Raw genomic sequence first — 13,390 nt, 5'->3', positions numbered from 1 at the left:
AGCAGCTAAAGAATAGGTTCTGAAAACGCCAAGGTTGAAAGTTTGAGACCCAGGATCAAGACCACATGACCCCCCTGCTCCGGGGGTTATGCAGGAAGCTATTTTAGGCAGCACTTAACCCTGGGAAATTTATGAAGTTCTTTCAAAAAAGAAACAAAAAATAAAGGTTTGATATGTGTCTTTTGTCTCTGTATCACACTTTCCTTTGTCACGCACAGACATAATCATTTATATATAACACTTTCAATGTTTGCTAAGCACTTAATAAATAACATCTCATTTGATCCCTATAACAACTTAGTAAGATGGGTCCTATTATTAGATTCATTTAATAAATGAGGAAGCTGAGGCTTAGAAAAATGCAATGACTTGCCTTGAACCCAGGCCTTCCTAGTACTCTGCCCACTATAGCCAACCAGCTACCTCCATGATAAAAGCAATTCAACAAAAAATGCACTTGATGTATCACCAGATATGACAGTGTATATAATATTCTTTCCTGGTAGCCCACCAGCAGCAGCTGCTGCCTTAAAGGAGAAGGTATGTTTTAAATATTAATAGATTTTGAGATTTAAGGGGGTTTTGACCAATCATTTGACCCTGTCATTTTACAGCTGAGGAAATTAAAACCCAAAGAAGTTTATTTACTACAGCTCATTCATCTTTTTTTCCCAGAATTTCACTGATTTCTTTATTGGCTCAGACTTAGATGTGATTTTAAACCTTTTCATTTCCATTTTTGTACAGATTAAATACTAATAACTAGCATTTACTAGCACTTCAAGATTTACAAAGCACTTTGCAAAAATTATCTCAAAACAACTCTAGGAGGTAACCACTATTATTACCTGTATTTTACATTGGAGGAAGCTGAGGCAAGCAAATTAAATGATTTACTCAAGGTCACAAGTGAATTTCTGAGGCTGCATTTGAACTCAGGTCTTCTGATCTCTAGGTCCAGCACTACATCCAACTATTCATTTCACTCTGCATTCATTCATTCAAGTGTTTACATATTTTTGAATTCCTCACATTTGTCTTTTCTTACTATAGAATAATATCTGATTACATTAACATACCATAGTTGTCCCTGCCATTTTGATTTCCATTTCCTTGCTACCTTAAAACTTATTCCTGTGGATGTTTTGGTTGACGTTGGATCTTTTTTATCTTTGACTTCTTTGTCAAAGAAGTCTACTAATGGGATCACTGGATCCAAGGGTATGGGCAGTTGAGTGAGAAAATAGAGCTGGGCTCTAGGAGGCTCTTTGGTGGCAGAATACTCAGGGTCAAGGATACCTCTTCATGGCCAGTTACTATAATGGTAGCAAGTGAAGCAGATGTGCCAGGGGTGCTGATGAACTCAATCTGCCCTTTTCTTCAGAGTTCAATGGCACCAGTGCCTCCATAGCTGAGCAGGAGTGGCACCTGAGGGAAAGTAAATTGCTAGCTCCCATTCTGGTTTCATGTGATAAACAACCTTGAACAAAAGATCCTCCTTCAATAGATGCATCCCTTCACAATCAAAAAGCATTTCGAAAATTAGGTTTTGCAGAAATGCTTCTTCAAGTAAAAGCCTACAAAGACTGCAAGGCACAACGATAGGGGAGACACAGGCAAACTTCTTTACAAAAACCAATACTTTATGGTACTTTAAGCTTGGCAAAGCACTGCATGTACTTGATCTCATTGGTTCTTCACAGCAGAGTTGTATTTTACAGGTTCAGGGACACTAGGTCATTAGATTCAAAAGGGACCTTTGAGATCTTCAAGTCCAAAGTCTTTATTTTACCCATCATTATTATTATACAGTAAGTATCAGAGGCAGGTTTGAACCCAGGTCTCTCCTGACTCCAATCTAATGCCTTTTCCACTATACCACACTGCTCAGCACATAATTTGGGAAGTCAAGTGACAAATACAATTTAACTTACTCTATCTACTTCTAATATCTACTTGTGCCCAGGTACCATTTTAAGTTCTAAGGTCACAAACAAAACAATACCTAGCCTCAGGGTGCTTATATTCTTCTAGGAATAGGAATGAAACAACTTGTACACATTCCTTCTCCAATTCATTTTACAGATGAGGAAATAGAGGCAAACAGGGTGATATGACTTGTCTAGGGATACTCAGCTAGTAAGTGTTTGAGGCCGGATTTGAACTCAGAAAAATGTCTTCCTGACTCCAGATATGTCACTCTAGCCAATGCTTCACCTAAGTGCCCCAAAAACAATATATCTGTTGTGTGCCTAGGAACCATATTAAGTTCCAGGGTTGCAAATAGAATGATACTTGCCCTCAAGGTTCTTGTATTCTCCTGGAGGTAGAGAGTTGGGAGTAAAACATGTGCAGTTTCCTCTACCACCATTATATTCAAATGAATTCATGGAGATATAGTTCCCTATGAACCTTATCTATTTTTGTCATATCCTATTTTTTATCACCAGAAGTCTAAGGCTTTGAGTGCATAGTCACATGAAAAATTGCTCTAAATCATTACTTATTAGAGAAAAGCAAATTGAAGCTTCTCTGAAATACCACCTCATACCTCTCAGATTGGCCAATATGACCAGAAAGGATAATGATCACTGTTGGAAGGGTTGTGGGAAATCTGGGACACTATTGCATTGCGGGTAGAGCTGTGAACTCATCCAACCCTTCTGAAGAGCAATTTGGAACTACGCCCAAAGGGCAACAAAAATGTCCATACCCTTTGATCTACTACTGGGTCTATACCCTGAAGAGATGATGAAAAAGGGTTAAAACATCACTTGTACAAAAATATTCATAGCAGCCCTGTTTGTGGTGGCAAAGAATTGGAAATCAAGTAAATGTCCTTCAGCTGGGGAATGGCTTAGCAAACTGTGGTCTATGTATGTCATGGAACACTATTGTTCTATTAGGAACCAGGAGGGATGGGAATTCAGGGAAGCCTGGAGGAATTTGCATGAACTGATGCTGAATGAGATGAGCAGAACCAGAAAAACATTGTACACCCTAACAGCAACATGGGGGTGATGATCAACCTTGATGGACTCACTCATTCCATCAGTGCAACAATCAGGGATAATTTGGGGCTGTCTGCCATGGAGAATACCATCTGTATCCAGAGAAAGAACTGTGGAGTTTGAACAAAGACCAAGGACTATTAACTTTAATTTAGGGGAAAAAACTGATATCTTATTGTCTGATCTTGCTGTCTCTTATACTTTATGTTTCTTCCTTAAGGATATGATTTCTCTTTCATCATATTCAATTTGGATCAGTGTATACCATGGAAACAATGTAAAGACTGGTGAATTGCCTTCTGTGGGGGGTGGGAGGAGGGAATAAGATTAGGGGAAAAATTGTAAAACTCAAAATAAATAAAATCTTAAAAGAAGTCTAAGGCTTTGAAGAAAAAAAAAGCTGGTGTTCTCTTCATTAGAAAGAAAGAACCAAAGATATACAGAAGGTGAAACTAGAAGCCCCTTGCTGTCCAGTACCATAATTTGAACTCTTTAATTATAAAACATGGAAGAAATAATTCTGTAAGAATAGTTTTTATCCACTGAAGTCCTACTGTGGTACCAACTCATAGCATGAAGGTATTTACCCTATTCTTGAAATGTGGGTCCAAGCTCTAAGGGTCCCACCTGTCTTCAAGTCCAAGTACAGAATGTCCATTATCTAGGGACAAATGTGATTCATCACTGGCTTGATCACACATTGATGAATTTCTTAGCCATAGTATCTCTCAAAAGATGGTCTTTAAAGTCAAAAAAAAAGGGCTATGATTTGCATCCTAAGAAAACACAAAAACTTGATGTACTTACTAATGGTACTTTAAAAATGTTTTCTTTTTTAAGAACTGGATTTGATTTTATACATTTGAAATTCTGCTCTGAATTCCACAGGAACGTGGCTGAAAAGTGGCTTAGGTCTCGTACAGCAGGAAGGAAATCAACTAACGTGGACCTACATCGCCCCACAGCTGGGGTACTGGGTGGCAGCCATGTCTCCCCCCAACCCAGGTAAAATGGAATAAAACCCTCTGAATGTCTGTCAATATTCTATGTTCAGGTCTGTTATGTGTGCAGACTGTGCAGGCAGTTTTAGATGACTAAAGAAGTTTTGCCAAATGAATGAATGGGTTGGGGGGGAGAATGACTTATTGGATGTTCCCTATGTTCTAAGAGCTGGAGATACAAACAGAAAGGGCAAGAGTTCTTGAGTTCGGGAAGAAAATTCAGCCCCAGGAAAGGGTCAGAAGTCCTAGGAAGTCAGCTATAGGGTGGGTGGCAATGTCCAAGATAATGTCAAGAATCCCGAATGTGTAGAGGAAATCTTAGCAGTATGTTGGGAGGGCAGGTGGTAAGTGCTAGTGGTGTTCCATTCTCCACCCCACTGTCAATTATGACTTTGAAGATTTCTTTTAATTTAACAAGTTGAATTCTGAAAATAGTACTTAAAAACTCCAGGAAAAACCCATTTTGCACCAATATCATGATGTCACTGGAATAAAAGATTTGCAAAAAGCATTATTTCCTCTCTTTTACTATAACAACTCCTATAAGACATTCTTAGGCAAAAGACAGGAAAGGCACAAAAAGCCATGCTGACTTCCAATTTCTGGAAGAATCACTCAAATCATCTCTCCATCAAATCATGCCACTTATATGAACATGTACTCACCAATTGTCTCCCTCTTTTTTGAAAATGCTGACTTCTGCAATGTCAGTGATGTTTACTGACTCATCCCCTTCCTCCAATTAATATTAGCCTTTAGCACTTAAACAAATCCCAATTAAAAAATAAAACTGTTTCCTCTTTGGAAGAATGTAATTAAAAATTTTGGATTTGTTCTCTTAATTTTTTAATTTTAAAAAAATTAATTTTTTAAAAAATTTACTTAATTTTTAAATTTTAAAAATTTTTTTATTTTTTTATTTTTTAAAAAACTTAATATGAGAAATAAGCAGTAAAATCACATCCCCATAGATTTAGCAGTCAGGATCATCTCAACATGTGAAGGAAGGACTAAACATGTTCTCTTTGACCCCAGGGGGCAGAATCAGGAGCAGTGGGAAAGGCACCAATTCTTAAGTTGTAGGTTTGATGTCAGAAAAAGCTTCCTAACAATTCAAGTGGAAGAGGCTGCCTCAAGAGATGGTAGTTACCCCTGCCCAGAGATCTTCAAACAGATTTGAAAACCACTTATTTTTCACTAGATGGGGATTTCTTATATGTTTGACTGACCAGTTGATTGTTGAAGGCCCTTCCAGATCATAAATTCTATGATAGTCAAACATCTTCATGTCACATGAAGAAACCTGAGTTCAAATAAGAAACAGTAATCTGTGATTTTGATGTATCATTTGAGATTTGACACATAGAGTACAATAAATAATTTTTTTAAAATCCCAACATCAGTTTATTTTTATACATTCAGAATAGGTGATTTATTTTCAGGAGAGAGAGAGAGAGAGAGAGAGAGGGAAGAAATGTTATACCAGGGGTCAAATGAGATAATGTACATTTGGCGTTTTTCTAGTCTTAAAACTCTCCCAGGCATAAGTGTCAATTGTTGTTATCATTATTATATATTAATGTTCTTGTCAAAGTGTCCATAAAGGCCAAGGTATTGCAGATCCTAGTTGCTTCATAAATGTTTATTGAATTGACTTTAGATGGATATAAAGGAAAGTGGGAAGTTAAACTAAAATAATCTTGTAACTTTCCCCCCCATTGATAAAATTAATCACTCCTTAATCTTGAATGTTTTTCTTAACTTTTCAATATTGTGCTCACATAGATTCCATTTCTTTCACTGAAAACCAACTCGTGCCCCTGGACCTGATTGTCTAACATTTAAGAAGTCATCTTTCCAGAGGACTTTTGGGGGACAGGAATAAGGGACAGGATGAGAACAGAGTATTTAAGGGAGAAGGAAGGAACTACAGATATCCCAGAAAGATTACCTGTTTTCCCACTGAGCAAAAAAGTCAAGGGATTTTGCCAGTTCATCTAAAGAATTCTCTCACCTGGTTTCATGGTTCAGGAGAGGCAGGAGCTGCCAAGATCTCTTCCAGATGTCTTCCTTTTTGTTTCAATGTTCTTATGTATTTCTAAAATGCCATTTTCTGACCTTTCAGGTCCTGTTGTAACACAAGACATAACTACATATCACACGATATTTCTTTTGGCCATTTTAGGAGGAATGGCCTTCATTCTTTTGATTTTGCTGTGTCTTCTTTTATATTATTGCAGGTAAAGTTCTGTCACTTTGGCATTTTAATTGAATGTTTCTGTGTAAGAATGTTTTATTTTACCATATAATAAAAGTCTATTCCCCCCACCCCCACTCTTGACACAGTAAGGTGGAGGGGACAGGTTAGGGAGGAAGGCAATGGGAAAGAATATAATCAAAATCATAAGAGATAAGAAAGACAAAAAGCAGGACAAAAAGCACTACAAACAAAGAAATATTCAAATAAATACTGGGGTTAAGGGGAGGGGAGGGGGGAGTATCATTAGACAGTTTTGTTATAGATCAATGGATTGGAAAGGATTTTAAAAATCACCTCTGATCCAAAAATTGATAAGCTATATGACAAGACAATTACTATTTCAGTGTTTTGTGTGCATGTGAATATTTATATGTAGTAATATACACATATGTTATATATATCAAACATCAAAAATATGTGTATGTATAAAATATATATTCCATAGGTATAAATAAAATACCAGTAATATATATATTTTATATATGTAGCATATATCAAAAATTCTTATCTTCAATCACATAGTAACCTTTTTTTATAGTAACTAGATGCTGTATTTATGAATGCTTGACGATAATCTCTTCATAGTATGTACTCTGAACTAAATTAGATTGACTGGGGGAGGGGAACAGAATAGCATTAATAATCTCTGTGTATATAGTTTACTAATTTTGTTGCTTTTTAGAAAGAGAAGTAAGATCTCCATCACAATTTGAAATTGTACTTACAGTAGAAAGCATGTAATTTTTGGTTTGGGATTTTATCTTATTACAGGAGGAAATGTTTAAAACCTCGTCAGCACCATAGAAAACTTCAACTTCCTACAACCTTAGACAGTTCCAAAAAAGATCAGTCAACGTCCATGTCCCACATAAATTTACTCTTTTCCCGACGAGAATCAGAATTTCCTGGCACCCTGTCGGTTGCCAGCCATGGGCGCCCAGATCTGTCAGGGAAAAAGGAACTGATTGGTGGTGTTCATATGGAGATGATGTCTTCTAGTGGAGATGCAGATTTGCACACCCCAATGCTCAAACTTTCATATAGCACCTCACAAGAATTCAGCTCACGAGAGGAACTTCTTTCCCACAAAGAAGAGGATAAAAGCCGAATATCCTTTGAAAATCTGACACCAAGTGGGACCTTAGGAAAGGACTACCATAAATCTGTGGAGGTTTTTCCTTTAAAATCAAGAAAATCTGCAGAAAGAGAAGGCTATGAATCCCCCTTCAAAGATGATTACAGGAGGAGTTATAATGCTATGTTGTCTCAGCCTTTATTTGAAAAGCAAGACAGAGAAATCCAAGCCTCCATTAATCATATTTCTGTAGGAAGCAAACTCACCATTCAGGAACAGATGTACCCTTCATCTTCATCCCCTGAAAAAGAGCAACTGCTAGACCGCAGGCCAACGGAGTGCATGATGTCCCGGTCAGTGGATCATCTCGAAAGGCCGACCTCTTTTCCTCAACCAGGCCAATTGATTTGTTGCAGTTCTGTTGACCAGGTCAATGATAGTGTTTATAGGAAAGTCTTGCCTGCCTTGGTCATCCCCGCTCACTATATGAAATTGCCAGGGGACCATTCCTATGTGAGCCAGCCACTGGTTGTCCCAGCAGACCAGCAACTTGAAATAGAAAGACTTCAGGCAGAGTTTTCCAACCCTCATGCTCAACTCTTCCCTCACCCCCCCACCCAGATGCAATCCCAGCAGCTTTCTTCACAAGCAATATCGCAGCAGCACTTACAAGATGCAGGCTCTCGTGAGTGGAGCCCACAGAATGCTTCCATGTCAGAATCTCTGTCCATCCCCGCATCCCTTAATGATGCAGCTTTGGCTCAAATGAATAGTGAAGTACAGCTACTAACTGAGAAGGCTCTCCTGGAACTAGGGGGTGGGAAGCCTCTTCCCCATCCTCGGGCATGGTTTGTGTCTCTGGATGGAAGATCCAATGCTCACGTTAGACATTCATATATTGATCTCCAAAGAGCTGGAAGGAATGGGAGTAATGATGCCAGTTTAGATTCTGGTGTTGATATGAATGAACCAAAATCTGCCCGAAAAGGGAGAGGAGACCATTTAACCCTTCAACAGGGGCATCCCCCTGTGCAGGAACATCAGAAGAGAGAACAGAGTGTCCCAGACAGCACAGCCTACACACAGCTAGTGTACCTGGAAGACATGGATCAAAGTGGCAGCGAATGTGGAACCACCGTATGTACACCAGAGGACAGTGCCCTGCGATGCCTGTTGGATGGGGCTGGTCGGAGGAGTGGTGCCCAATTGCCTAGCCTGCAGGAGGAAACCATAAAGCGAACTGTGGAAGTCCCACCTGAGCCATTAGCCAGTCCCGAACATGGAAGGTCTGCCCATGAGGAAGACGAAGATGAAGATGATGATGAAGATGACCAAGGAGAAGACAAGAAAAGCCCATGGCAAAAACGAGAAGAAAGACCACTAATGGCTTTTAATATAAAGTGAGCTGTTGCAGACCCACCTTTCTGTGGAGTATAAAATTGCCAAATATTCTTTCTATGGAAGCGCTTACTTGTTTGTGGAAAAGAAAAAAAAACACAATGGCAAATGTAGATGGTGGACTTTGGTTGCATTACTGTTTGCTGTGTAAATGTTAGAAAGGAATTAAAGTTATTACTCAGAAAAAAACTGATTTTAATGGATGTCTCCAGTGAGATGGCTGAAAATAGGTTTTGAATGTTATCCCACATACTTGATACTTATGTTCATCACCAAGGACATTGAGGGGAAAACAAACATGTTATTAGGTATCATGACCTCACTTCTCTCTCAGAATATGGGAATGGTTGGGATTTGTTTTTCATTTCTTGAATCAATTTTATCATGATAATGCTACTGTAAAGCATTTATTAAAAATTCTTCTTTTGGCACTTAGTGTCCAAAGTATGGGTTATCTCCAAGGAAGGCTATGCATTGCTGCTGGTTAGTAAAATTTTGCTTAGGTTATGCTTTGGGGTTTATTTGTTTGTTTTTAATGTTTATTTGTTGGGTTTTCTTTTTACACAACTTAGTTGTAAACATTTTATGCCTTTGTTTTAGACATGTTCGTTTTTAAGTGATTGATTTTAATATCTCCCATCAGGAACTCTTATGAGTTGCATCTCTAAACATTAAAGCCTTTTTATGAAACCAAACTAAATTTGGTGTCAGCTAAGAGTCCCTCGATTCTGGTCCCATGAATTCCAAGTGCCTTTTTTACAGTGACAATAGACGGCCCCTTTTTTTGCTAACTTCTTTAATTGTACTGTCTGAATTTTTATAAATTGATGAAATTATATGCTCTTTTTTTTCTTTAAATTGCATGCTTGCCAAGTGGCCATTTGTGCTGAGCATCTCTCATTTCAGTACAGTGTATTCTCTAGTTATCATGTGTAATGTGGATTCTGTTTAGCTAAGATAGACTATAGGACATTTTAAAGACACCTTTTCCTACCTTTCCCTTTGGCTGGGTGGCCAAGATTATGGTTTCATTGACTTTGTATAGATGGTTACTTAACTCTCGAATCCTGTGGGCTGAGCTTGCTTAACATAGAGTATGAACTGAGCAAGTGGAATGAATGTGTTTAAAAGTATATATTAAGAAAAAAAAACCATATGTACTTACTCTCCAAAAGTGCCAGAATGACTCTTCTGTGCATTCTCTTTAAAGAGCTGCTTGGTTATCCAAAAATGATCATTCAAAAATAAACTCTGGAAAAAAAAAACAACCAATGTTGTGGTTATTTTAATTCGTTGGGAGCCTTGAGATTTTCTAAGCTGTGTGATTTTTCATTTTTTGTGTGTGATAAGAATTAGCCATACTATTTTATTATGGACTCCACCCCACCCCCATGAAGATCAGCCGAAGTCACATAGCATAACATGACATCAAAGGTATCTGAAAGTGATCTGATTTAGTCGGCCATTTCCTAAACATTTATTAAGCACCAATTGTTGGATCGTTTTGGTTGTTTCCTACTCTTTATGAATCCATTTGGGGTTTTCTTAGCAAAGACATTTTCATTCTCCAACTCATTTTACAGATGAGGAAACTGAGGCAACCATAGTTAAATGACTTGCTCAGGGTCAGATAGCTAGTGTTTGAGGTCAGATTTGAACTCAGAAAGATGAGTCTATCTGACTTCTGACTCAGCACTCTATTTGCTGTGCTACCTAGCTTTTTGTAAAGATAGAATTTAAAATTGAATAGATTCCTAGGGAGTTTGAATTTTTTCTAGTAAATTTATTATTTCTTTATTGTAAAACTTTAATTTCTTTAAGAACACAGCTCACATGCAGTTTAATAGTTCTCCAATCAACTGATCTGTTACCTATACAAAACTTAGTTTTGCCATATTGTACATAAGAAATGATAAACTATCACTGCCTAAGATCATGACATTTTATATTTGTGGTTCAGTGTTGGACGACATTGTCACTGTTCCAAGGATGATTGTATTGAAATGAACAGGGCTATCCCAGATTTGTGAAGATGCTCATGAAATCATTAATGAAGATGTTAATATGTAGAACAGATTGTTTGGCAAAAATAAATTCAGCTTGCTATGTTTACTGTAACAGCTCCTTTAAAAAAATCTTTTTAGCCTGAATCCCATAGTGACAGGCAGAATTATGATCAAGCTAACTAAATTTTATAATTTTCTGTTTTGAATATCATGATTAATGTTCTATGTTTAAAAGGAAAACTATTGGGAGGATCCATCACAGTGTTTTTCAGCTAAGTGGATTTGAGCCCAAGGCCAAGTGAGTCCCATGTTATTTGGAAGTGGACATTCTCACTTAGAAATGACAGATAAACTTCTTTCCAACCTAACTAGATTCATAAGCTGCCACCTTAGTTTTAGTTTAATTTTCCCCTCAAAGAATAATCATAGATACAAAAAAATGAATAAGCATAGATTCACAGATTTAGAGCTGTAGGCTCAGAACCATAAAAGTCTGAATCAACACCTTTGTTAACAATAGAGATCACTGAGATTTTTTGAGGTTAAGGGATATGCCCTTGCAGAAATGGGATTTGAATGTGATTCCAAGTTCAATAGAGTTTTATCCTATCCTTTAATCCTTTCCACTACACTAATTCTCCATCATTGTCATTTTTTACAAGGAGAGGAAACTGGAGCTCAGAGGACAAATAAGAGATTTGCCTGAAGTCTCCCAAAGAATAAGTGATAGAGTCAGAAGAATGACTTGAGTCCTCAAACTCCAGAACTAGAACTATGCCATGGACAAAGAGTGAATGGTGCTCCATATCAGGAGTGCTTATCCTTATTTGTGGCCAGAACCTCTTTGACATTCTGGCAAAAATATATGGACTCCTAAATATGGAAAACAAAATACATGGAATTACAAAGAAAACCAATATATTGAAACCTAATATCCAGTTTTTAATAACAAGTTCATGGTACCTAGGTTAAGAACTTATGGTCTGGGGCAACTAGGTGACGCAGTGGATAGAGCACTAGCCCTGAAGTCAGGAGGACCTGAGTTCAAATGTGGCCTCAGACCCTTAATAATTTCCTAGCTGTGTGACCTTGGGCGAATCAGTTAACCCCATTGCCTTGCAAACAAAAACAGGACCTATGGTCTGTGTGATGTGACTTGAGGGGCACTAAAATATTTACTTGTTCCAAAATATCTCTCTACCACCTACACCAATGTCTGAAATTCCTACTGATAATCACACCTTCAGGATAGAGTCCTGAATTTAGAATCAAAAACTCCTGAATTCAGAGCCTGTGCAAGACAATTCACTACCTGTGTGGTTTTAGGAAAGCCATTTACCATCCTTCAGCCTCAGTTTCCTCATCTATAAACTAATAATAGGGGGTTTTGTCCTTCATTTTCAAAGACCACAACATCAGGGAGGGGAGCTGATGCAATGACAAGCACATGAACTGGATTTGAGTGAGGGGGGATGTTGTGCTAAGTCACCGGCCTCACTTTCTCCTCCAGAGCCACCTGGGTCCAGGAACAGATATGAATCAGGACGACTGGAGATGACCCTGGATGTGAGGAAATCAGGGTTAAGTGACTTGCTCAAGGTCACAGCTAGTAAGTGTCAAGTGTCTGAGGCAGGATTCAAACTTCCGTCCTCCTGACTCCAAGATCAGTGCTCTATCCACTGCACCAACTAGCTGCGCTCATCTAAGAATCATATCACTTATCTCACAGTTGTTTTGTTAATTAGTTAATTTATCCAGTTAATAATAGTGAAAATACATATGTACACACACACACACACACACACACACACACACACACACACACATATTTATGTAGTACTACTCTAAATATCATCATTACTATAATTATTAGTATTATTTGGACTAAGTTCTTAATGACTCTCAACAAATACAAATATGTTACCTGGGAAGAAGGGTAACATTAACTATTAGTAGCCACTATCACATTAAGTCAATAAGCATTTATTAGATGCTTACTGTATCCCCATTACTTTGCTAAGTTCTAATTGAATTTATCAAAGCACAGATAAGTATCATTCAACTGGGAAACTTTGGGGACAATGAGGGTGGAAGTCAGGAAAAATCTGAACTACAGCAGTAAAGAGATTTGGTCATCATGCACTGCCTGGGTTCCCCACAAGAGCACAGCTAGAGCCAAAACCAAACTTCACCTTGGGTGCAGTTCCGTCTTTGTAGGGTGGGCCAGTTAAGCACTCCAGCTTGCCATCTTTCTTTCCTCAACCCCAGCCATAAGGTTGGAAGATGAAGGAGACAGTTCATATCAGGAGAAGTAAGGAGGTCCAAGTCATTCTCTTCCTGTAGCAGGGTCTCCTTCGGTATTTGGCCAAGATCAAACGATTCAGAAACATAATGCTGTCTGAAGAAATCAACCCAATGCTGGAGTCATCAGGTTGATGCCATCTAGTGGTGAATTTTCATCACTTCACAAAGGGCTCTTGTTTTTTACCCTTAAAAGAAGGGCCAAGTGAACAGGGGTCTCATTCTAGCAGGGGGAAAACAGATGAGCTAGCTGGTGAACAGAGTGAATGCAATCAATGCCACACACCTTAGTGTGGCAGAGTAATTTCACAAACATCTAAATTGACAGCTAGAAGAGC

The 13,390-nt window shown here is 38.2% G+C and overlaps 1 protein-coding gene across 1 annotated transcript in view; it reads left to right on the top strand.

Annotated features, from left to right (window-relative positions):
• Nucleotides 1-12,573, top strand: part of FAM171A1 (family with sequence similarity 171 member A1) — a 188,959-nt gene extending 176,386 nt beyond the window's left edge. The window contains exons 6-8 of the mRNA XM_074192920.1: nucleotides 3,900-4,016; nucleotides 6,138-6,252; nucleotides 7,044-12,573. Of these exons, the coding sequence (XP_074049021.1) occupies nucleotides 3,900-4,016; nucleotides 6,138-6,252; nucleotides 7,044-8,751 (1,940 nt within the window). The 3' untranslated portion in view covers nucleotides 8,752-12,573. The remainder of the gene's footprint in view (nucleotides 1-3,899; nucleotides 4,017-6,137; nucleotides 6,253-7,043) is intronic.
• Nucleotides 12,574-13,390: the final 817 nt, after the last annotated feature.

Source organism: Macrotis lagotis, chromosome 7 (genome assembly GCF_037893015.1).
Source record: "Macrotis lagotis isolate mMagLag1 chromosome 7, bilby.v1.9.chrom.fasta, whole genome shotgun sequence".
Lineage (NCBI taxonomy): Eukaryota > Metazoa > Chordata > Mammalia > Peramelemorphia > Peramelidae > Macrotis > Macrotis lagotis.
The sequence above is the reverse complement of the archived record's forward strand: the minus strand, read 5'-3'. Positions and strand labels throughout refer to the sequence as shown.